Source organism: Dendrobates tinctorius, unplaced genomic scaffold, assembly GCF_039654945.1.
Source record: "Dendrobates tinctorius isolate UK_male_01 unplaced genomic scaffold, ASM3965494v1 ptg000064l, whole genome shotgun sequence".
In the NCBI taxonomy this organism is placed as follows: domain Eukaryota; kingdom Metazoa; phylum Chordata; class Amphibia; order Anura; family Dendrobatidae; genus Dendrobates; species Dendrobates tinctorius.
Window position 1 is genome coordinate 5,247,534 of NW_027361732.1, and position 26,849 is coordinate 5,274,382.

At 43.8% G+C, this 26,849-nt stretch overlaps 1 protein-coding gene across 4 annotated transcripts in view; it reads right to left on the reverse strand.

Annotated features, from left to right (window-relative positions):
- LRCH1 (leucine rich repeats and calponin homology domain containing 1) overlaps window positions 1-26,849 on the reverse strand; it is a 323,294-nt gene that overhangs the window by 87,467 nt on the left and 208,978 nt on the right. For 2 of the 4 annotated variants that reach the window (XM_073580256.1, XM_073580254.1), the window contains exons 10-15: window positions 18,889-18,956; window positions 17,433-17,519; window positions 16,955-17,035; window positions 16,835-16,871; window positions 12,134-12,169; window positions 2,895-2,961 (exon numbers count right to left, since the gene is read on the reverse strand). In XM_073580256.1, coding sequence (XP_073436357.1) covers window positions 2,895-2,961; window positions 12,134-12,169; window positions 16,835-16,871; window positions 16,955-17,035; window positions 17,433-17,519; window positions 18,889-18,956 — 376 coding nt within the window. The remainder of the gene's footprint in view (window positions 1-2,894; window positions 2,962-12,133; window positions 12,170-16,834; window positions 16,872-16,954; window positions 17,036-17,432; window positions 17,520-18,888; window positions 18,957-26,849) is intronic. The other 2 variants (XM_073580257.1, XM_073580255.1) reach the window with 1 other exon arrangement.

The following is a 26,849-nucleotide window of genomic DNA, read 5'->3' on the forward strand; positions in this document are numbered from 1 at the left end:
AGACTGTTTGAGGGTGTGCACAGGTGTCTTTTTATACTGATAACAAGTTTAAACAGGTGCCATTACTACAGGTAATGAGTGGAGGAAAGAGGAGACTCTTAAAGAAGAAGTTACAGGTCTGTGAGAGCCAGAAATCTTGATTGCTTGTTTCTGACCAAATACTTATTTTCCACCATAATATGCAAATAAAATGAAAAAAAAACAGACAATGTGATTTTCTGGATTTTTTTTTCTCAGTTTGTCTCCCATAGTTGAGGTCTACCTAGGATGTAAAATACAGACGCCTCTCATCTTTTTAAGTGGTAGAACTTGCACTATTGCTGACTGACTAAATACTTTTTTTCCCCACTGTACCTCAGCAGAACTTTTGCTTTCTTGGCCTTTTTTCAGAGAATATGAATAATAACACCAAAACGTTTTCTCCACTCATGGTTAGTGGTTGGTGAAGCCATTTATTGTCCAACTACTGTGTTTTCTCTTTTCAAATCATAATGACATCCCAAAACATCCAAATGACTCTGATCAAAAGTTCACATACCATGGTGATTTTGACCTGATAACATGCACAGAAGTTGACACAAGTGGGTTTGAATGGTTACTAAAGGTAACATCCTCACCTGTGACCTGTTTGCTTGTAATCAGCGTGTGTGCATAAAAGCTGAGTGAGTTTCTGGGATCCAGACAGACTCTTGCATCTTTCATCTGTCACTGAGGTTTTTCGATTGTAAGTCATGGGGAAAGCAAAAGAATTGTCAATGGATCTACAGGAAAAGGTAGTTGAACTGTATAAAACAGGAAAGGGATACAAAAAGATATCCAAGGAATTGATAATGCAAGTCAGCAGCGTTCAAACTGTGATTAACAAATGGAAAATCAGGGACTCTGTAAAAACAAAACCACAATCAGGTAGGCCAAAAATTTTGTCCATAACTGCCAGGAAAATTGTTTGGGATAAAATACTGGACTCTCTTAAAACTAGCGGTGTGTCTGTTTCAAGATGCACAATAAGGAGGCACTTGAAGAAAAATGGGCTGTATGGTCGAGTTTCCAGAAGAAAGCCATTACTGCGCATATGCCACAAAGTATACAGCACAGAGACCAGCCTCAAAACTTGTGGAATTTGGAGTGATGAGAATAAAATTGATTTTTTTGGCCACAACCATAAACGTTACATTTGGAGAGAGGTTAACAAGGCCTATGATGCAAGGAACACCATTCCTACTTTAAAGTACAGAGGTGGATCGCTGATGTTTTGGGGATGTGTGAGCTAAAAAGGCACAGGAAACTTGGTCAAAGTTGAAGGAAGATGAATGCAGCATGTTATCAGCAAATACTGGAAGAAAGTTTGCAATCATCAGCCCAGAAGCTGCGCATGTGACATACTTGGACGTTCCAACATGACAATGATCGAAAACACAAGGCCAAATTGACTTGTCATTGGCTACAGCAGAACAAAGTGAAGGTTCTAGAGTGGCCATCTCAGTTTCTTGACCACCATGAGAGTAGAAAATGTTTTGTTGCTATCATTCATATTCTCTGAAAAAAGGCCAAGAAAGTAAAATTCTGCCGGGGTATGTAAACTTTTGATCACAACTGTATATAGTAATTTTGACTAGGGGTGCCCAAAGTTTTACATGCCACTCTATACGCCAAATTTGCATGTTAATGAAAGACTAAATTTTGTTGCAACGGTGCATCAGGTAGCACGGTTATAGGTATTTTTTTATAATGTTTTACATTGCACTGTCTTAGGACGCAGTCATCCATGGGTTCTTGGTCTTGGAATGCAATGTACCAACTGGCCACGGCTCTCCAAACCTGAGCGTGATGGCCTAATAAAAGCTGTCATGCTCCGGTCAGGAGACTGGTGTCCGGTTCGTGTACCAATTTTGCACAGACGTGAACATGAGCCCTAATACTACCTGTACTTGCACAGGGGTAGTGTACTGATAGGTTCCCTTTAATCATAATCTAGGAAGCAATGCCTTTTCATTACCAGTAGTATTTTGATAGTGACAACACCATTTTTTTTTATCATTAAGCCTCTCTACTATAATACATCAAGAATAATACACACAAGTCCAAAAATGAATAGAGAAAAAAGGATGACTGAAGCAAAAAATACAAAAATATTTTTATTGTAATTTTTTTTTTATATATCCATAAGAATCATATCAAGAAATGAAAACCCACAAATCAAGGGACATGGATCAAGGGACATGTAGTAAATGCCACAGTTATTTTCACACAAAAAAAATGCTAAAATATATACATGTATATTATATTATGACCTACAGTACACTAATAATTGGTATGCCAAAATTTCTGCAAAAATAAGGTCATAAATGTATATACCAAACCCCACAAGAAAATTTTACAATAAAAATATTTTTGTATTATTTTTTGCTTCAGTCATCCTTTTTTCTCCATTCATTTTTGGAGTTGTGTGTATTATTCTTGCATTTTGGATGTTTGCAATTTTCATTTCATTAGACTGTTTTAATTAGTTTAATTATAATACATCAAGATCTTATTGGAGAGCAGACTTTCAACTTTAAAGAGGTTATCCCACAATTAAATATTAACTTTCACTGGAAGATCATCAATAACTTAAGATTTACTGTATTAAAAAGGCTAAAAAGCTCCAGAGTCTAAATATTTCTTGTTATGGTTCCCCTTGCTGTTCATTTGATTCTCTCTCAGACAATATCCAACTAATGTGTGTGTTTAGAAAAGGCTGCTTCTAGTCCACTGAATAAACTTGTGATGAGCCGCTAATAAAAGATCTTGGTTGAATGTTTGCACAATTTATAGGTCATTACAGATTCTTTTCACACCATATATTTCTGTATAATGTATTAGTGTGGATAAACACTTTGCACAATGAAACCTACCAGATCGAGGTTTTAAACCAAAGGCTGCATTATGTACTGGAGACATGGTAGGGGTGCCATCTTCTACCTGGAGCAGAAAAGAATACAAAATATTTCAGTATTATACCGTTTCTGACTAGCTGTGATGAATTTCCAGATGCTATTTTCAGTTTAATGGAAAATCATATTTAATGAAATTTTGGTGACATGCTGTTATGGAATATTATATATGGTATGACCAATGTATTTTTTATAGAGGGCATATATATGTATAGTTGAGGGAGTGATACCCTGCTCCTTAAAATGTAATATTTAATTTAAAAATATCTAGAATATAAACCGTTAAAGTAGTGTTCTAATCTTTCTTCAGGACGGCACCACCTCTCTGCCTCCCGGTTTCTGTTTACTGGGGCGGTGCACTGCTGAAGAGTGACATGGTGGCCTCGCTGGTCAGAACTAAGTGCTCTCACTATCGGCTAGTAGGGGCAGCTTTGCCTGTGTGGCATTGGAGAACTGCTGGGAGACAGAAAGTGCCAGATCCAGCAATCGGAAAGTTTCAGAAAGGAGCTTGCAGACAATAAACCATAGAACCTGCAAGCAACGCACCCCTTACCTAGGAAACTGGCCATTCTGAGACTACAGAGGTGGCCAGTAATTTGGCAACAAGCTGTACACAATACAGTGGCATGTAAAAGTTTGGGCACCCATGGTCAAAATTACTGTTTTTGTGTACAGTTAAGCAAGTTGAAGATTAACTGATCTCTGAAAGGCCTAAAGTTAAAGATGATACATTTCCTTTGTATTTTAGGCAAAAAAATATATTGTCATTTTTTACATTTTAAAAATTACAAAAAGAAAAATGGGCAGATACAAAAGTTTGGGCATGCAGTATCACAGCTTATAAATGGCTACATAAAGCAGTCTTTCAATTCTTATTTGAGGGATTTTCATCCATTTGTCTTTGGAATATTCTTCCAGTTCTGTGAAATTCCTGGGCCATCTTGCATGCACTGCTATTTTGAGGTCTATCCACAGATTTTCAATGATATTCAGATCAGCGGACTGTGAGGGCCATTGTAAAACCTTCAGCTTGCGCCTTTTGAAGCAGTCTATTGTACATTTTGACGAGTGTTTAGAATCATTATTCATAAGCCATCCTGTTTTCAACTTCAGCTTTTTTTTACAGATGGTGTTATGTTTGCATCAAGAATTTGTTGAAATTTCATTGAATCCATTCTTCCCTTTTCCCCTCGAAAAATGTTGCCTATGCTATTGGCTGCATCCTGTCACGTGTCCCGTCCTGTGTGACACGGCCAGCAGGCCGGTAACTAATACAACAGGACACGGCACGTGTAATTGTCCAGTGTGACGCGGCCCACAGGCCGGTAACTAATACAACAAGACACAGGGGATAGGGAAACATTTACAACGGTGGGCCCTGCGATAGGGTATGGTGGATGTGGAGACCTCCTGCACTCCCCTGAGTCAGCGCCCCTAACAATCCTAACGTTCCCTATACAGGCTCCTCACCTGTCGCCGATCCGGATACCTGTCACCCTGTCACCCTAGCACACTCTACACCTATCCCTTACTAGGGAGCTGGGTGGTGCAGGCACTGGCCCCACCACTGTACTAACACCAACATGAAGGAAAAGTGACAAACAGGGAAACACTTAGTTTTGCTCTGATGCACTTGCTCCAGGCAACAGAGTCCAACACCTGATTGCATCTTCCTCCCACCGTGTCCAACACCTGGGTGCAGCTGTCCAGCAACGGAGCCCTGCACCCGAGTGCAGCTGTCCAACAACGGAGTCCAGCACCTGAGTGCAGCTTCCAGCAAAAGAGTCCAGCAACTGAATGCAGCTCTACACCATAGCTGCCACTCCACCAAGCTTTGCAAGAATTCTTCACTGACACCATAGCTGCCACTCCACCATGCTTTACACGAACTCCTCGCTGACACCATAGAGTCCAGCACCTGAGTGCAGCTTCCAGCAAAAGAGTCCAGCAGCTGAGTGCAGCTCTACACCATAGCTGCCACTCCACCAAGCTTTGCAAGACTTCTTCACTGACACCATAGCTGCCACTCCACCATGCTTTACACGAACTCCTCGCTGACACCATAGCTGCCAATCCAGGACTCTGAGTGAGCTGTCCTGGACTCTCCTCAGCTCCTTCCTTCACCCAGCATGGTTGGAAAAGACCAACAATATCACCAACGTGAGTCAGAACAACTGACACACCTTTATTGAGTAAACACACCTGTTAGTGATTCCCGTGCAATTACACTAACCACCACCGGGGGAAAACTATCTCTAAAAACACCAGTGAAATGACCATACTGGCCACCGGGGCAAAACTATCTCTGAGCACACAGCTCAAGGAAAAAAAAAAGGTTACTTTGTGCATTTATCTGTTATGATCCAGCATGGATCATGACACATCCCAACTCCAAAACATGAGTAATCCACTCCCATGCTTAATGGTTGGTGAGATGTTCTTTTCCTGAAATTCTGTGCTCTTTTTCCCCACACAATCCCCTGATCATTGTGGCCAAAGAGATCTAACCTCATTGATCCACATGACTTGTTTTCAAAATCCTTCAGGCTTATTTAAGATGTTCTTTTGCATACTTCCGATGATGAATTTTATGGTGAGGACACAGGAGAGGTTTTCTTCTGATGACTCTTCCATGAAGGCCATGTTTGTGCAGATGTCTCTGAACAGTAGAACAATGTGCCACAACTCCAGAGGCTGCTAAGTCTTTCTAAAGGTATTTTGCAGTCAAGCAGGGGTTCTGATTTGCCTCTCTAGCAATCCTACAAGCGTCTATCGCTGAAATTTTGTTTGGCCTTCCAGACCTTATCTTGACCTCCACTGTTTCTGTTAACTGCCACTTCTTAATTACATTTCAAACTGAGGAAAGGGCAACTTGAAAACGTTTTGCTATCTTCTAATAGCCTTCTCCTTCTTTGTGGGACGCCACTATTTTCAAGGTGCTACGCAGCTGTTTAGAAGAACCCATGGCTGCTGTTTTAGTCGCAAGGTTATATAGGAGGCTGGGTTTTGATGAAGCTGGGAAATTTGCATCATCTAGCCTTTCCTAATTTTGTTGGTGAACAAGCCATTAACGCTAACAAGCTAATTAAGGCCTGAAACCTTGGTCAAATATATCTGAGCAAACAAATCTCCAATGGTGCCGAAACTTTTGCATCAGCCTGTTTTCCTTTTAGTAATTTTTAAAATGTAAAAGGTGAAACAAAATTTTTTAGCCTGAAATACAAAGGAAATGTGTCATCTTTAACTTTAGGCCTTTTAGAGATCAATTCATCTTCAACTTGCTTAACTGTTCACAATAACAGTAATTTTGACCAGGGGTGCACAAACTTACATGCCACTGTAGAGTTCAAAATCTCCCTAGTTTTGACATTGGAAAGGATTTTTAATAAGATGCAAATTTGCTTGTTTTAACAAGCACTTTTCCAATTTAAGGGTAAGGTCACACTAGTAGTTTTCTTCTGCAGCAAAACTTGATCTCTTGGCAGGAAAGAAGCTGCAGGAAAAAAAGCAGGTTTTTCTTGCATATTTTGCTGCGGTTTTGGTATGCTAGAATTGTCACTTTGCGTGCTGATAAAGTTTAGTGTTGGGAAAAAAAGGCCTATTCTATAGAATCAGGTTTTGGCACAAAAAAAGCACAGCAAAACTTGATGCCTTGGTTTTTCAGCATTTTTTTATGCATTATTTCACCACCTATTCATTTAAGTGGGTGAAAAACTCTGAAAAGGCTAAAAGAAGTGACATGCTCCATTGTGTAAAAAAAATATGCAAAGCACAATCTCCTGATGACAAAAAAAAAACAAGCGGTGTGCATGAGATTTCTGAAATCTCATAGACTTTGCTGGTACTGTAAAACGCAGCTGAAAATTTGCATTAAACGCATGAACAAAGCTGCAAAACCGCCTAGTGTGAACTTAGAGCAACCAAGCAACCAAAGGACCCAAACAGCCAATGGACACCATGCAAGAAATAATAAATAATGCGCCTTTATTACACAGGTGGCAAATTATATATAGCCATAATTAAAGGCAATGTGCGCGTATCGGGACAATTTGTACAATTAAAATATATAAAAAAGGCAGACCAAATTATACATAGTTAGGTCGATATATATTTGGACAGAGACAACATTTTTCTAATTTTGGTTCTAGACATTACCACAATGAATTTTAAACAAAACAATTCAGATGCAGTTGAAGTTAAGACTTTCAGTTTTCATTTGAGGGTATCCACATTAAAATTGGATGAAGGGTTTAGGAGTTTCAGCTCCTTAACATGTGCCACCCTGTTTTTAAAGGGACCAAAAGTAATTGGACAATTGACTCCAAGGCTATTTCATGGACAGGTGTGGGCAATCCCTTCGTTGAAGACATCAGTGACACAGAGCTGTCTCATTCACACAGCAGAGGCTTTGTCACACAACAGATTACATCAGTGACTGCCAATCCCCTATGCAGATTAGAATACAGGACGATTTTCCCTCCTCCTCACTGGTTTCACTTTCCATAGATCACTGTTCAGTGTGTGTCTGGGGGAGGAGCAGCTCTCTGCACTGAGGCTGCTGGAGGGGAAGAATTCGTTACTGTGTGATGAGGCTGCTTCATGTGTACGGGGAGGGCCTGTAGCTATGGAGGGTGGGGTTGTTGCTATAGAGGGCATGTTTGGAGTAGAGTAGGAGGTTACGACTAGTTCTCATTTCAATGCCATAACACCCCCCCCCTTGGACGTTCTGTTCAGAATATCTAGAAAACCGTGCAAACTAGTGACAGAAAGTAAATTACATATTGTCATAATTCTGCAGCCCAGATATGTACTGAGATTATGTGAAAAGCCCGGACAACCCCTTTAAGCAGCTGAAACTCCTAAACCCTTCATCCAATTTTAATGTGGATACCCTCAAATGAAAGCTGAAAGTCTGAACTTCAGCTGCATCTGAATTGTTTTGTTTAAAATTCATTGTGGTAATGTCTAGAACCAAAATTAGAAAAATGTCCCTGTCCAAATATATATGAACCTAACTGTAGTTCTTACATATATTCCTCAAGTGAAAGTATAAAATCATGAACATTTGTAAACATTGTCATACATATACTAGCTGAAGAGCCTGGCACTGCCCGGGCATAGTAACTAACTGTGGTTAGTTATAGCAATTTATAATTATCCTCCATCCCATAGTCCCGTGCCCATATACCCATCATACATACAGTGGGGAAAAAAAGTATTTAGTCAGTCAGCAATAGTGCAAGTTCCACCACTTAAAAAGATGAGAGGCGTCTGTAATTTACATCATAGGTAGACCTCAACTATGGGAGACAAACTGAGAAAAAAAAATCCAGAAAATCACATTGTCTGTTTTTTTTTCATTTTATTTGCATATTATGGTGGAAAATAAGTATTTGGTCAGAAACAAAATTTCATCTCAATACTTTGTGATATATCCTTTGTTGGCAATGACAGAGGTCAAACGTTTTCTGTAAGTCTTCACAAGCTTGCCACATACTGTTGTTGGTATGTTGGCCCATTCCTCCATGCAGATCTCCTCTAGAGCAGTGATGTTTTTGGCTTTTCGCTTGGCAACACGGACTTTCAACTCCCTCCAAAGGTTTTCTATAGGGTTGAGATCTGGAGACTGGCTAGGCCACTCCAGGACCTTGAAATGCTTCTTACGAAGCCACTCCTTCGTTGCCCTGGCGGTGTGCTTTGGATCATTGTCATGTTGAAAGACCCAGCCACGTTTCATCTTCAATGCCCTTGCTGATGGAAGGAGGTTTGCACTCAAAATCTCACGATGCATGGCCCCATTCATTCTTTCATGTACCCGGATCAGTCGTCCTGGCCACTTTGCAGAGAAACAGCCCCAAAGCATGATGTTTCCACCACCATGCTTTACAGTAGGTATGGTGTTTGATGGATGCAACTCAGTATTCTTTTTCCTCCAAACACGACAAGTTGTGTTTCTACCAAACAGTTCCAGTTTGGTTTCATCAGACCATAGGACATTCTCCCAAAACTCCTCTGGATCATCCAAATGCTCTCTAGCAAACTTCAGAAGGGCCCGGACATGTACAGGCTTAAGCAGTGGGACACGTCTGGCACTGCAGGATCTGAGTCCATGGTGGCGTAGTGTGTTACTTATGGTAGGCCTTGTTACATTGGTCCCAGCTCTCTGCAGTTCATTCACTAGGTCCCCCCGCGTGGTTCTGGGATTTTTGCTCACCGTTCTTGTGATCATTCTGACCCCACGGGGTGGGATTTTGCGTGGAGCACCAGATCGAGGGAGATTATCAGTGGTCTTGTATGTCTTCCATTTTCTAATTATTGCTCCCACAGTTGATTTCTTCACTCCAAGCTGGTTGGCGATTGCAGATTCAGTCTTCCCAGCCTGGTGCAGGGCTACAATTTTGTTTCTGGTGTCCTTTGACAGCTCTTTGGTCTTCACCATAGTGGAGTTTGGAGTCAGCCTGTTTGAGGGTGTGCACAGGTGTCTTTTTATACTGATAACAAGTTTAAACAGGTGCCATTACTACAGGTAATGAGTGGAGGAAAGAGGAGACTCTTAAAGAAGAAGTTACAGGTCTGTGAGAGCCAGAAATCTTGATTGCTTGTTTCTGACCAAATACTTATTTTCCACCATAATATGCAAATAAAATGAAAAAAAAACAGACAATGTGATTTTCTGGATTTTTTTTTCTCAGTTTGTCTCCCATAGTTGAGGTCTACCTATGATGTAAATTACAGACGCCTCTCATCTTTTTAAGTGGTGGAACTTGCACTATTGCTGACTGACTAAATACTTTTTTGCCCCACTGTACATATCCTCCCTCCCATAGTCCAGTGCCCATATACCCATCACACTTCCTCCATCCCATAGTCAACCATTATGACATCATAATGAGTGGCGGGGCTTGCAACCTATGATGACATCAGCGTCGCCATGGCAACCATTATGACATCATAATGAGGGGCGGGGCTTGATACACACACACTTTTTCCCCCTTATTTGTAGATGGGGGCAAAATTGTTTGGTGAATTGGAACGTGCGGGGTTAAAATTTCGCCTCACAACATAGCCTAGGACACTCTCGGGGGTCCAGACGTGTGACTGTGCCAAATTTTGTGGCTGTAGCTGCGACGGTGCGGATGCCAATCCCGGACATACACACATACATACACACACTTGAGCTTTATATATTAGAGGGAGATATATATATTATATATCACACCCTTAAGGGATGTGGCGACCCTTAAAGGTACATTACCCATTAAATTAATTCCTCTTTTTGCACTTTAATTTAGAGCTGTAGTATTTGTCATCCTGTGTGCACTTTTTTCTTATGCTTTGAGGCATTGTGGTACTATTATTGAAGCACTTGCACATGCACTTTTGTAGGGAACAATTTATTAGTTTGCCTTTTTGCACTGATTGTTTTTTATATATACAGTGTATGTATATGTTTACAAATCTTCATGATTTTATACTTTCACTTGAGGAATATATGTAAGAACTATGTATAATTGGGTCTGCCTTTTTTATATATTATAATTGTACAAATTGTCCCGATACATGCACATTGCTTTTAATTATGGCTATATATAATTTGCCACCTGTTTAATAAAGGTGCATTATTTATTATTTCTTGCTTGGTGTTCTTTGGCTGTTTGGTCCCTTCGGTGGTTTGGTTGCTCTTGGATCTTCAGTGGTCTCACAGTTTCTACAGAACACTGGGGGTAGTAGATAAGAGTTAAGCCCCCATCACACATAGCGACGCACCAGCGATCCCCACAACGATATGACCTTGTCAGGATCGCTGGTGTGTCGCTACATGATCGCTGGTAAGCTGCCAAACAGGCAGATCTCACCAGCGATCAGGACCAGCGACGACGCGGGTAACAAGCGTGCGTCGCTCAGTTACCCGCGGTTTACCTTGGATACCAGCTCCAGCTTGCTGATGGCTGGTCTCCCACCTGCCATATGCAGCAATGCGTGCTGGCCAGCGGGAGACCAATGATCAAAAAAATGTCCTGGCCATTCGAGCACGATCAGCGATACCCGGCGGGGGGGTCGCTGATACATGTCACACACAGCGATATCGCTGGTGAGATCGCTGTTGCGTCACAAAACTTGTGACTCCGCAGCGATCTCGCTAACGATCTCTCTGCCCTCCACCTTTTTAGTAACATGCAGTCAGTGTGTATCCAATTAACTATTGTAGTGGTGTGCAGGCATTTGCTCTGTTTCCTCATACAGGTTAGGCATGTAATTGTATGGTGCTGTGAATAGCCATATTTGTGGAATGCAGGTTTTCTCACTATTTATATGTATTGTATTGCAAATCATTGTTTGGACACTTCATGTGTGAAGTGTATCCTGCCTTTATACATAAATACAATTGTTTCCATTTGTGGGATTTTTGATGTGGGAGGGTCATTGTATCATTATCCTATGATATGACCAGTTTGTTTTTTTGCATGTTTTTAATTGTTTTTATGGATATAGTGTTGTTACATGTCTGTGTAAGTTTTTGATAAATAAAAATTTTGTCTATCATCAAATTTATATATGTGGTGTTCCCATTTCATGGGCAAGTCGCTTTTTCTCCTTTTCATGCCCCTGTTTTCTTGACATGCCCTTGGAGAACCCTTTCCTTTTCTGCCTTATTATAGCATAGCGGTGCCCTCCATTTTTCCTTTTTTTATACATGTATCAGTCAGTGGCGGCATGGTGTCTGCCAGGTATGTTTCACTACGAAATGCTGCAGGGTTTCAGAGAGAAACAAACTTTACAAGTCACTAGGGACAAGGCCGCACAGGAGACTAGTCAATCAGATGGGTCCCCAGTGGCTTCTCCTTGCCCACTCCTTTTGAGTGAAGGGGCCGGGAGAACCCACCAGGGACTGCCTTTCCGACAGTCTTCTGTGCTGCTATTCCCAGCAGCCGTAAACTATAAACTATACCTGGCTGACACCATGCAGTCACTGTCCTTCCAGCAGCACGTATCCACTGTCAGGCTCCCTTTAACCATTTAAGAACATTAGACAACTTCTTTAAATTTGGGTACACTATGCTTTCCAGAAGAATACCGAATTGTAAAAAGTCAATAGCTGAAAAGTATTTGTAGAACAGGTATGATTGTATTTATAGTAACAGCACACAATACATGTCGTGAGTAGGCGTACTATTAAAATCTAGCAATGTGTAACCCACCTCTTCCTGGGAATTAAAACATGCTTCATTCTCATTCTGCACATTAAAGAAAAGGTCATTAAGTACATTAGTAGGATAAGCCAACATACATGACACTTATGCCCTGCAGAAATAAAGGGTGATGTCGGGAATTAGAAAGAGATTGAGCTGCAATACCAGATACTGCCCATGGAAAAAAGTGATTGTGTTTCTAAAAAGCAGACCCATTCTTCCTATGTCAGACAGCCCCCTTAATGCCCAAGTTAGACTATATGGTTAAAGTATGTGGACACCTGACAGTCCCAACTGTATAAGTTTGTTGGACATTACAATTCAAACAATGTTCCTAGTGCCGGGTGACCCGGACGTCATCATCAGGTCACCATGGCAACAATAGGGACCCTGTGATGACAATGCGGGTTCTCCAATCCTCCCTCTGCCTGCTCCCAAAATGCTGAAAAGAGTTTGATTGCAGCATTTAGGGGGTTAAAGTGTCGGGAGCAGTGCAGGACCACTTTTTGGACATTGTGTGCCGGGTGTCAGCTGTCAGAATGAGCTGACACCTGGCGGCAATCCAGTGTGCGAAAAATCACCTGGACGTAGCCATCCGTCCAAGATCAGTAAGTACCAGGCCACAGGGACGTATGGATACGTCCAAGGTAATAAAGGGGTTAATGTTCGGTCTAATTCATTTAATATTTTGATACATTTGACTTTTACGGATGTTGTGATGCTAAATAGGCATATTTTTTAATTTCTTTATTATTAATAGGGGAAAAGATAGGTCATTTCCTTTTTTTTCATATTTTTAAAACCTTTTTTTCTTACTTTATTTCTTAGTATCCTTAGCACCCTTGCCTGTTCTATGTAATACAGACAAAATGACGTTCCCATATGAGTTTCACAGGAAGACAAGGTTGGCAGTTGTGGAGACTTCAGTAGGCAGCTGTTGGGGACTTCAGTAGGCTGCTGAGGGGGACATTAGTAGGCAGCTGTCGGGGACTTTAGTAGGCAGCTGTCGGGGACTTTAGTAGGCAGTTGTGGGGACTGTAGTAGGCAACTATCGGGGACTTTAGTAGGCAGCTGTCGGGGACTTTAGTAGGCAGTTGAGGGGGACATTAGTAGGCAGCTGTCGGGGACTTTAGTTGGCAGCTGTCGGGACTTTAGTAGGCAGTTGTGGGGACTGTAGTAGGCAACTATCGGGGACTTTAGTAGGCAGCTGTCGGGGACTTTAGTAGGCTGTTGTGGGGACTTTAGTAGGCAGCTGTCGGGGACTTTAGTAGGCAGCTGTCTGGGACTTCAGTAGTCAGCTGTGGAGGACTTCAGTACGCAGCGGTCAGGGACTTTAGTAGGCAGCTGTCTGGGACTTTAGTAGGCAGCTGTGGGGGACTTAAGTAGTCAGCCGTGGAGGACTTCAGTAAGCCTCCGGCTTCTATGACAAACCACTGGAGCCAGTAGCGGTGATTGCATTGTTTATGTGCCACTGTTAGTGATTGACAGCAAAATTTAAAAAGGTAAAGAGCAACGATTGGAGATTAAGGATGAGAGGACCTGAGGAAGTTCAGGTTCGAATGAACTTTAGTCCTAAATTCACTTCGGGTATCAGAACAGTTTCAAAATTAAACCTGAACCCGAACGCCATAGGAAATCTATCGGGACCCTAACTTTGGAGTTGGAAAATCTCTCTTTCTGTCTCCTCCTCAAACTCACGAACTGTAAAATGGACTTCGAGGAGAAATCCGTATTCGGAGTTCAGCACCGGACACAAGATGTCTGGTACGAACCCTGAACTTTACAATCCGGGTTCGCCCTTCTCTATTGGAGATAGCTCCAATCTCAGCTGTTACAGCGAGATATCGACATCTCCCTGACACCGCTCCATACACCGATACCTGAATTGCTTAAAGTTCTTTAGCTTGAACTATGGCATCTGTTAACCAAAATGCCCATAGCCAATAGATGAAAGAAGCAATTTCTAATAAATTTTTGGATTCAAAGAAGCTGGAACACATCTCCTTTTTCTCATCAGTAGATGAAAGACCCCATGATAATGACAAGTGATAGATTCACTACCATCCTTTCCGACTACCAGACACGTTTGATGCAGTCTGACAGCCATGAGTGACATACCTGGCTAGTTTGCCATAATGATGATAAGTTATTTTCTCATAGCATATGATCTTGAACATTCTATGAGCCCCTCCACTATATCCTCTCCCTTGTGTGTCCTGTTTCTAATCCTTATGTATGTCAGAATGTTTGACCTTGGATATCCAATTGGGGAACAAGTTCTTATTTCGTTTCATTGCTTCTTTAATTCTATATGTCCGCAGGTTTGCTTACGGTCAGCAATAAAGCAGCAATTACGGTATGTTCTGCTGACATTACCCATTTTTGATATTTGGTTTTATTGCACTGTAAAGCTGTAATAGTGTGAGAAAATGTTAGTGTAACAACTAAGATTTGTTTATAGCTTAAGCCATGGTATTTTTTGTGAACCACCTCAAAACTCTCAATAAATCTTACCAATAAAATACTAAAGTTAGAGGGATCTTTAGTACAGCCCACCCAAATACTATTACTTGCCTATAGCGCTTATATGGCTTGTGTACTTGATGTCAGCTACCAAGCTGCAATGACTGTGGCTGAAACATATGAACTCAATGAAGGGGGCTGTCTGCATGGATGACTTTTAGAACCAAAGAAACCCAAAAAGGTGGACTAAAGAAGGGGATACCAGACAAAATAGAGGTTCAGATAAAATTGCCTTTATTACATAAGAAATGGCAAACAGTAGTACTAAATCAGAAACACGTGCCCGTTTCTTTGGTTCTTCTGGTATCTGAGTGGTTCCCACTCTCTCTGACAGAGCACTCACTTATATTGTTCACTATAAGGACAATTATTGACTTATAAGTAATTTTATTTTGTAATTTTTAAGTGTTGCTGTATTTTTTAACCATAACGGATGACTTTTAGCAAAGATCAATTGTCATATTTAAAGCTGTATTTGACAGTGGAACAATCACAGATACTCAAACTGATGAAAAGTGATTAGTTTCCAAATTAGTAATTTAAGGGCTCATACTCACTTGCAAGAAACTCGGACGAGTCTGACGCGTCAATACCCGGCACTGCCGCCGGCACTCGGCAGCGGAGCGTTCAGCTGCATAGATCCAAGTGCCAGCGGCAGTGCCGGGTATTGACATGCGAGACTCATGTGAGTTTCTCGCAAGTGAGTATGAGCCCTTATAAAGTAAATCAATGGTTACATATTGTTTTCCTAACAGATACATTATAGGTCTGTTGCATTAGTCGAAGATTATGCACAATGAAAAAACTGCAAGAGAGTTGCTCAGTTATTGCACATCATCATCACATGTTAATTACAATTAATTGATTGTTTGTTGTAAAGGTTTGTTCCCCGAATCACAATGTGATATTATAGTAATGTACTCATACAGTTATTCATTTGTGCCAATATGACTCATTTTTAAATCTACCCCATTTTGTACATATCACCCACCAAAGGATGCCCCTCAAGCTCTATTTACCCTCCAGATGCCATTGGAACCATCCTGGTGTAATTCCAAGACTACTGGTTGATCACATGCAGTGCATCTGGCTTCCTGCAAGCATAGCTCTGCTATGTCTCCTCTTCTGATATATGCTGCATTCCCAAATAACGGTGTCACAGTCCAAGTACAAACATTTGAATCACACACTGTCTTCTGATCGGGGTTTGACAACCTCATATACATGTGTGTTTGTGGCAATAGTGGGTATTCTCTTTGCACTCTCTCCTCCTGAGCAGCACCCTGCCTGACCGATTGTATCTTCTACCACATATACTGTATCAGTATAGCTGCCTGTGTGGTACATCATGGCCATGCAGGTTTCTTTCACAGCTACACTCTCCTGAACTCCTCTACAACAGAGCTTATAATTATTAGGCAGTGCAGAGTTGTGTTTTTTTGCCTGCTGCAGACAGGTCTGTGTTCTGGAACTGCACATGCTGCTGTTTATGCATATGACAGAAGATAAACCTCTGCCATATGCATCAACAAGGCAGCATTTCATATAACTGAACTCTCAGAACCAGGCAACAAAAAGTTTAGTAATTACACGTTCTGCTGTTGGGGAGTGCAGGAGGGTTGAGCTCTGATAGAAACCATCCAACAATTATAGTATGTAAAACCACACTGCAGCTATACTGATGTAAATGGCAGAAGATAAAAACTGGTAGGCAGTGTTGTACATGAGCAGACAAAGAAGCATAGGGTGAATTCTACACTTAGATTAGCATGCTGATAACTAAAGAGTGGTAGGGCTACTCAAGAGCACAAGAGAGGGTCTGTGTCCTAAGGAGGAACAAGTGCTGATGGCAAAAAATAGTTTTAGCAGTGTAAGAATAGGATCAACTATACCGATTTGTGAAGCCTGATGTACAAAGCGGCAGATACAAATGAAAAAATACACAAAAGTACAAGAAAGAAACTTTATATTGGTCTTAGTCTGTATATTAACAATAAATATGCATTTACTTTGCTTTATGAAAAATATGATACTGGATAAAATAATGTAAATCATGCTACAAGTGTATAATCATGAGAAATGTGAACTTACAACGCTCTGGTTCTCTGATATTTTATAGCTATATAAAGTTATGTTGCTATTATAAACACATGCTATGAGCAATTTACTGGCAAATTGAATTCTTACCTGCAGGATTGGAGACATCTGTAATTCTACTTGGCCGCTGGAAGAAAGAAATAAGTCAGTAACCTGTGGATATGACTTAGCTCTGTATTTATTATCCTCTGCAATGAGAAATGAACACACTTTACTGTGGACTTATTCTCATCAGGTGGTGTAGTTTGTAAACTGTACAGCTCTGTGCCATCATCAAGTTCCATTCTACTCCTGCAGGAAAGAAAAACAAAAGTAATATATTGTAAATTACACAATGGCAAATTAATGTCTTAATGAAGTGAGCAAATAAGGCAAACAATTGGATCTCCCATAGAAGTGAATATTGAGACCCGATTATGCTCAGGCACCTCTCCATTATCGGCAGAGTGTAACCGGGCCCTGTTCACAAGATGGGGCCTGTATTTAGTTGGCAAATACTGTAGATAGGCCATAAAAATGAAGACAGTACAACTTCATTGACTGTACCCAAGTTGCGTGAAGGAAAGAAATGCTGCTATGTTCTGCCGCTTACACTAATTATCCAAATAAAATCGCTCAGACCGACACCTCAGGAATCTGTTAGTAGAACAGTCCAGACTATTACCGTAATTAGATTATTATCCTTTACCTTGTAGGGTCTTGTAACATATCGACTGCTTCTCGCAATTGGTCTATCATTCCTGAATTGATTTTGTTACTTTCCATATTGGTATTGCTGCAAAACGAGCAAAATAACAACTGAAATCATGAAGGCAGAATGGATTCAAATCACATAAGGCTTTGTTGTAGACCCAGAGCAAGATACTGCATTCTCCTCTTTTACTTGGATTATGTATCGTATTTTCATGTGTTTATTTTCTTCAACCATTGGAGGACAGACTTCCTAAGAAATATTGTTACTTTTTAACTAACTGTAGACTAATTTGTTTTTCATACCTGCAGTTTATTAGAAAACTGAAGTGGATCTGGTAACACGCTCCACAATGCAAACTGCCTAAATTATTAAACAGATTTGATGAGGCTGTTGTACTGACCAAGAAAATCCAAGTCAGAATGGTTAAATAATTATTTGCAAAAGTTTAATCTCAATCTACACTCATCTACCATGATTGACAGCTCCTCAGTGTCCCTCCTGCTGGGATCTCACACTGCTCAGTACAAGCTGACAGTAAAGGTACCGTCACACTTAGCGATGCACCAGCGATCCCGACCAGCGATATGACGCAGTCAGGATCGCTGGTGCTTCGCTAAGTGGTTGCTATTGAGCTGCCACACAGGCAGATCTCACCAGCGACATAGCAGCGGTCGGGGGTCGTTACTTACCTGTCAGACGAGGCAATCTTGACGTCCTCCCGCCCGCATCCACGAGTCGCTCGTCGGCGCCACAGGAAGCCCAGCAGGAAGCTGACGACGAGAAACGGTCCAGGACGTTCTCGCGCGATCAGCGATAATCAGCGGGGGAGCCGGTCGGAGGTAAGCATCACACATGGTGATATCGCTAGCAATATCGCTGCTACATCACAAAAACCAGTGGCATTATTGCGATATTGCTAGCGATATCGCTTAGTGTGAAAGGCCCTTAAGGCTGGGTAAATAGAGACTGAATACACTTGGAACTATGAGCTATTTATTTCTATAGCTGGACCCAAAATGCTCAACTTAATATCAGGGTTTTGCAGCCATTCTGATATAGATTTTCAAAGTATGCATTTTATATTGTGAAATCTGGTAACCGATCCACTTTGTGGGAACTCAGTGAACTATTACACCAAACTAATATAGCCTTAGAGGATATTTATAACAGAGTTGTTTTTGTACTTGTTCTTGTTTGGTACATTTATAATAACGAAGATCAGTCATGTGGATCTAACATCAGCCATATAAACTAATGCAGTTTTTGAGACAAAGTCAGGATGATTTGAAAAAGAATGAGAAATATAAAGGAAGCCTTCTATTTGCCCTTCTTGCTTCATACACTTTTGGCTTTGGCTCAAAAAATGCAGTGTAATTTTTCCCAAAGTCCTCCATGTGTGAAATCACCATTAAAAGTCATATAAAGTGTTATCAATTTGAAATATACTCACTTATGATGCTTAGGCCATGGCGTATCCTCCTGTATTTGCAGAGGTTCATCAAAATCAGCTGTTTTAGCCTACAATCAAAAAGTAAAAGGTCAATGAAGTACCGTATTTTGCGGATTATAAGACTCTCCGGATTATAAGATGGACCCCAAATTTTGTGAAGAAAAATAGGAAAAAAAACTTTTTTTTTAATAAAATAGTGGTGCTTCTTATAATCCATGCGTCTTATTGCTTACCGGGGGTGGTGGCTGCGGTGAAGCGGGGTCCCAGGGTCGCTGCTGGAGGAGGCAAGAGTGGAGCGTTGCTGCAGGCTGGGATGAGGGGGTGTTCCGATGTGCGACGCTACAGGTGTTTGGTGGTGCGGGGGCTCTGTCGACATTTTGTGAAAACCCAGAGCCCTCGCATTTACATGATTTACTGTGCGGTGGACTCTGGGAAAATGGCTGCCGGGGAGGCGCATGCCCAGATGGAGATCCTGGCACCAAGATCTCAGGAGATGAGATCACAGCGCTGAGTTTTGGTGCCGAGATCTGCGCATGCGCCTCCCCCGGCAGCCATTTTCCCAGAGTCCACCGCACAGTAAATCATGTATATGCGAGGGCTCTGGGTTTTCACAAAATGTCGACAGAGCCCCCGCACCACCAAACACCCGCACCACCGATCACCCGCAGCGGAGCACATCTGAACACCCCCTCATCCCAGCCTGCAGCAACGCTCCACTCTTGCCTCCTCCAGCAGTGACCATGGGGCCCTGCTCCACCACGGCCGGTAAGGTATATCTGCATTATAAGACGCACCCCCATCTTCCCACAAAATTTTTTTTTTTTGGGGGGAGTGCGTCTTATAATCCGAAAAATACAGTATTTTATCTTAGCCAATCTTTGCCCCCTTAGGATTTACAATCTGAAATTCAAATTAACCTATTAGGTTGGTTTTTGGGGCCATGGCCAGGAAACACTGCAGATCTCAATCCCACTGAAAACCTGTGATCACTAGTGTTGAGCGACTTTTGGTTTTTAGGGTCGAGTTTCGTTTCATGAAACCCGACTTTTCCAAAAGTCGGGTCGAGCAAAATCGGCCGACTATAGGGAAAAGTCGGGGTCGTCCCGAAACACGAAACCCAATGTAAGTCAATGGAGAATTAAAGTCGGCATTGAGAGGAGGACAGGAAACACACCAACAGTGCCCATTTGAATGCCAAAAGCATAAATTCTTGTTACTGAAGCTTGTCAACCTTAATTAACTTAATAATACTAGTTACGCACTGAAAAATGGGGGTTATTTGGCTACAGTTGTGGGGGGGGGGAGGGCTGGCTCCAGGTTTTCGTGGGCCCAGGGCCAAAGAGCGCCCCTGTAACATATACCACAACTCATGATGCTCCGATACGGCAGAGAAATAGCAGTATAGTACAATGAAAAATACTTCACTTCTTACATCTCATGACTGATATCCATTTTAAATTCTCCAATACCTCCAAAAACGGACAGTATATAACTCCATACAGTATTATGGCCAGCGCTTAGTGCCCTATACAGAGTAATGAGGCCCATATATTTCTCCATATGGAATCATTATTCCCATATAATGTTTCAAACCGTATATGATGAGCTCCACATAATGCTACAGTATATGTTGGTCCCAATGGATGAAGCTCCACTGTCTTATGGGCCAAAATAATGCTCCATATATAATGGGCCCCATTTCTACGTCTCTAGTGTATAATGGGCCCTGTAAATGCTGCTCCAGTGTCTGATGTCCACCTTTGGAATGCTCCAGTGTATGGTGGGCCCCATATATCATTCACCAGAGTATAGTGCTCCCCAAAAATTGGTGTCCCAACACTGAAAACAATTACATAAGTCTCCTTGCTAGGGAATCCCTGCACTACTCTGAACTCCTTGTCGTCCTCATCTTCCATCTCACTGCACTTGGCTGTTTAGGCCCTCCCACCGGCAGAGACACTTTTGCGTACTATGCGGTGCCAGTGCCATCGCCCATGAGTATGCCCCCCCACCTGCTCAAGGAACCTGCACTTTCATCTGCACCTTCCTCTTTGTCACCGTGTAAGGTGGTATAGTATGCGGGAAGGGGAACCTGAGTTTCCTCTGGGTCAGATTCTGGCTGTGTAGAGTGCGAGGGGAATGTAGTGGTCTGGGTCAATGTACCAGCAGCATTATCCAGCAGTGGCTGGGCCTCAGTGCACTTGTGGCGTCCCCAAGAGTACGGTCGCCACTGTGGCATTGCCTTCCTCCTAGGGAGTGTGTTGTCAAGCTTGGGAGCAATGAAGGATCTCTCTAGCAGTGAAACCAACACACAACACATTTCCCACTCCAGGCCAGCAGGGAGACCTCTGAACCTGACTGCTGAGGAGCTGCTCAGGTAAGGTAAGGAGGTAAGTTAGGGCACTCTGTGCAGGGAAGGGGAAGTGTGTGGACATGAGAAGGGGAGCTGGAGGATGAGCAGAGTTAAGGCTCACTCCTAGCTAGAGCGCATGGTCCGGATATCGGTCTCCGAGTTTGGAGGGACACTGACGTTCCTGCAGCAGAAACCGGGGGAAGTAGCAGCTATAAATGCTCTGTACCCAACTAAGGCTCGGAGGCCCCAGCATCGACGTGTGCGAGGCAGAAGGAAAAGGCTACAGCTGTCTGCCATACAAGTAAAGTCTGAGGAACATCTGTTAGACAGGAGGCGTTTCATTGAACCACGGTCCTGTGAGTGCTTCCCCCACAAGCGCTAGAAAGGAGACGTTCAAGAAGGTACATGTTGGCGGAGTGTTTGAAGGGAGCTTTCCATTCTGGTCCCGGAGGTTGGCAGAGGTCCTGACCCGGAGGACACAGTACGGAGGCAGGCATCTGTGTAACCTGCAGACTGTGAGTAAAGCTTTGGAACTGCACGCTCTGGTGTCCTACAGTTATTCCAGCACCGCTACATCTGGGAACCAGCACCTACACCGCCTGTGCCTTTCCCCCATCACTACATCTACACTTCCCTGGGACTCCAGCTCCACCTGTGGGGAGCTTCACCATCTTTGCTGCACAACACCATCAGTCCCAGAGGATCTGCATGCAGCGTCGGCCTAACATCTATGTTGCCGAACACCACAGGTGGAGTCAACCTAACTATATAAACTCTTTACCATTATACCACGCCATTTACACGGGCGCCCAGGGCCACCGTCCGGGTCACTGCTGCTGTGACACATCCCACTGACACCGGCCCGGTATTGAGTACCCCACAGCCCTGGGAGGGCGACCCATATGCCGACTGCTGATCAGGCGGCGTTATTCCCACGAACCTCCAAACAGCGTCCCTGAAGGCAAAATTTTTGGTTTTCGGGGGCAGTATGATTGCAAAGCTGAACCTTAAAGGAATGTCCAAAAGGGCACCACCAGGAGTGGAGCCTGTGGCTTAATTGGACTGCACCCGGGAAACCACTACCATACAAGCTACAGAAAAGATGGACAGATCGCAAGCTTTGTCGATTCTGTGTGTGGTGTGGTATGTCCGTTTGTAGTTGTGCTAGCGATTTCTCAGCTTTATTCCGTTAACGACCGAGACTCCGGCATGGCCCCGCGGTACGCGTCAAGCTTACTAGAGGGATACGCAAGGCTGTGGCACGTGAGATCGAGCAATAACAGGTCTAGCATTCCAGTACATGTCCGGGGCTGCATGCACGCTACACTTTTGTCGCTTACAGGTGCAGATAACCTGCTGAACTCCGTTAGTGATGGGGATCTGGGATTCAGATTATTCCCAGCGAACGATGATTTCCCAGTAAGTTCAGGTCAACCACAATTCCGGAGTTAGGCCTAACCGTCATTCCTGAAAAAATTACGTGTCCAAACCACAGGTGCTGTAGCTTGCTTAACAGCTCGGCAGCCGTTCTCAGGCCCAGTATGGATTCAACAACATTGTAGAAAGTTGATAAAGGGTACAGTTTCACCGGATAAAACGTATATATGTAGCCTAGTTTACACATTAAAAATATATGTCTATAGATCAGGAGGCAGACTCAGATGTTCTCAGGCCCAGTATGGATTTGACCAGATTGTACAAAGTTGAGAAAGGGTACTTTATCACTGGATAGCAGGTATATATAGCATAGTTTAAACATGTAAAATCTCCGTGTTCTCAGTATGGATTACACAGCAATCTAAAAAGTGGAAAAAAGGAAATGCATTTGAAGCATACACAACTATATACTTTTGGTGTTATTTTTAAATCTTCATATATATTTCTGTCTCATATATATTTCTGTCTCAGTAATACAGTCCAGCCTCTCCGCAATAGGAAATGAGATGCATACAATTAGTGACATAAAGGCTATTGATTGCAGAAATCTAGGAATTATTATTCACGGGAAAAACTTCCGTCACAATTCTCATAGGCGATGCTGACCCTCAATTAATTTGTGTGTTGAGACAGTGAAAACATTATTTTGTGAAGTCTTGCTGTATCGCACTTCCGTTGATTCCATCACTGTTACTCATCTCAATCCAATTTTTATCACAGGGAGCGATGTAAACATGGTGCTCACTGGCTATCATGATCTGTCACGTAACTTTGGAGTGCAAAAGACAGAAGCCACAGGCCGTAGGCGATTCTATTTGATTGGCATGAGAGGGCACATTTTGAAATGTGCGCCGGAATGTCACACGTTTGTGAGTAGGAAAACTGTGAAAGCCGATGATAAACCACCACTGCATGTAATTGTGAGTCGACGTCCATAAGAAATGGAAGCCACTGATCATCTGGAGCTAGAGCCCGGCCAGCAGGACAGGGCATAGCTACATCTTAACCATCATCTTTCAGTTCAATCAATTTGTAGTGGCAGTCCCAGTGAAGGATTTGACAGCCCAGACTACACAGCGGAGGAGCAGGGAGAGGTAAACATTGCAAATGCTGGGGCCCTGCCCAAGCAAGGGGGGCACACTCGTGGGCGTCGGTACTGGCACTGGGCCCCTCATAGTACGGCGGTGTGTCTGACGGCGGGTGTGCACCACCACTGTCAGAGACACTTGATTGCACTATGAGAGACCCTATGCCAGTGCCCGCGCCCAAGAGTCGGCCTACCCACCTGTCCAGGGCAACGGCACTCGCACGGTTTTGTGCACTAGGTGGTGACCCCGGCCATGGGGGGGCCGCCCACTTAGGGAGGTTTACAAAGTGGCATATGTAGATGTGGGTCATTCTGCTGCTGCAAAAGGCGAAATAGGTCAAGTTCGCGGAATAGGAGGAGGACCAAAGCAAGCCATTTTTCTGGCAACCTATGTGTCATCAAGGGAAGGTGGGACAAAATCCTTGGAAACCCATGCATGGTTCATTTTAATGAAGTTTAGATCATCCACATTTTGGGTTGACAGACGGGTCCTTTTTTCTGTCAGGATTGATCCAGCTGCACTGAAGACTCTTTCCGATAGCACACTTGCAGCTGGGCAAGCGAGCTCCTGTAAGGCATATTGTGCCAATTCAGGCCAGGTGTCCAGTTTAGCGGCCCAATAGTCAAAGGGGAATGACCTGTACTGGAGAACATCGATATGGGAGGAAAAGTAGTTGTTAACCATAGTTGACAACTGCTGTCTCCTGTCACTTTCCATCGATGCTGTATTAACAGTTGTGTGAGCGGTCCGTGAAAAATCAGTCCACAACATTGTCATGAAATCCCTGTCTCCAACGCCACTTCTGCTGTGTGCACCACTAACACCTCTGCCAAGCTGCCCCCAGCCCGTACGGCTCATGTGAGAACCATCACCGCTGCTGTGTGCTGGGAATGCCTCAACCAACCGGTTAACTAGAGTTGCTTGTTTAGTAGCCAATATTAGGTCAAGGTTCTCCAGTGGCATGATGTTTTGTAATTTGCCTTTATAGCGTGGATCCAGGATGCTGGCCAACCAGTAGTCGTCATCGTTCATCATTTTGGCAATGCGTGGGTCCCTTTTTAGGATCTACAAGGCATAATCTGACATGTGGGCCAATGTTCCCGGTGTCAATGATGCACTGCGAGTGCTGGGTGGAGGAGCACTTTCTGGCAAATCCACATCCCTCCAGTCACGCACAAACCCTGTACCAGACCTTGCCACGCCAACATTTTCACTTGCCCCACGAGATGCATCCTCCTCCCCTAAGTAATCATCCCCATCATCATCCTCCTCTTCTTCCTCCACCTCGTCCAGGAGAGGTCCCTGAGCAGACAATGGCTGAATGTCATCAAGGATTCCCTCCACCTCTTTCTCCTCGTCAACATTGGCTGCAGACGCCTGCTCCTTAAGGTGCGTCAAAGTTTGCATGAGCAGACGCATAAGTGGGATGCTCATACTTAGGATGGCGTCGTCTGCGCTTACCAGCCGTGTGCATTCCTCAAAACACTGAAGGACTTTACAGAGGTCTTTCAGCTTCGACCACAGCACACCTGTCAACTCCATGTCTGCTCTCAAAGTGCCTGGCCGTGTATCCTCCCACAAATGCATTATGGCCTGCCTCTGCTCGCACAGCAGCTCAACCATGTGCAGGGTGGAGTTCCACCTTGTTGCAATGTCGATAATGAGGCGGTGGTTGGGAAGGTGGAGCAATCACTGCAGCTTCTGCATACGAATGGAGTGTACAGGCGACCGGCGGATGTGCGTGCACAGTCTTTGCACCTTCTAGAGCAGGGCTGTTAACTCCGGATAATTATTGAGGAATCACTGCACCACCAGGTTCAAGGTGTGAGCCAAGCAAGGTATGCGGCTGAGTATTGAAAGGGCTATGGCTGCCACAAAATTACGGCCGTTAATCAGTGGCGGATTAAGTGGACTATGGGCCCGGGGCTGTTCATAAAACCTGGGCCCCTGTACCCCCCTTCCGACCTGAGCGCTGCGGTCCCCGTGCGGGAATTGACAGCCGTACGGACCGCAGCACTTGGTTTGCTGCGGGTCCATACGGAAAACCCGCCACCATTCCACCACGTGTGGACATGGCCTAAAAAGACGTTGCACATAAGCTGTAGGCCTACGGCCAATACGCACAAAATCGCCGAACGTGATCCTGGCCATAGGGGATCCACTTTAATGTCCCCACTTTAATTTGAAGTCCCCTTACTTCATCCATTGCAGTCCCCTATCACCCACTCACTTCATCTGCAGTGCCGCTTCATCATTTGCAGCCCCTTATCCCCCCTTCCATTTTATCATGTGCAGTCCCCTTCCCCCCCACATCATGTGCAGTCCCCCTTACCCCCAATTCATCATGTGCAGCCCCACTCACCCCCCCTTCATCATTTGCAGCCCCACTCACCCCCCTTCATCATGTGCAGCCCCACTCACCCCCCTTCATCATGTGAAGCCCCCACTCATCCCCCCTTCATCCTGTGAAGCCCCCACTCACCCCCTTCATCCTGTACAACCCCAGTCACCCCCCCTTCATCATATACAGCCCCCAGTCACCCCCCCTTCATCATATACAGGCCCCAGTCACCCCCCCTTCATCATATACAGCCCCCAGTCACCCCCCTTCATCATATACAGCCCCAGTCACCCCCCTTCATCATATACAGCCCCCAGTCACCCCCCTTCATCATATACAGGCCCCAGTCACCCCCCCTTCATCATATACAGGCCCCAGTCACCCCCCCTTCATTGTGTACAGCCCCCACTCACCCCCTCCCCCATTTATTTCATTTTATAAATAAAAAAAATAAAAAAAGTTCCCCATACTTACCTCACAGCCGGCTCGCTCCCCAGCAGCGCCTCTGCTTTCAGCATCCTCCGGGACATGTCGGCGCGTGCACGATGACGTCATCGCGCACGCCCGACATCTGACCCGGAAGTACAGCCGGAGCTGAGCAGCCGTCAAGGTGACGGCCGTGCACAGCTCCCGGCCCCTCATAGAATGTGACGCGGGCGGCTGTCTGCTGCCGGCGGCGTCACAGCACAGGGCACGGCCGGCCCTGTACAGGTGCTGGGGGAGCGGTCCGGGGGGCATTTGC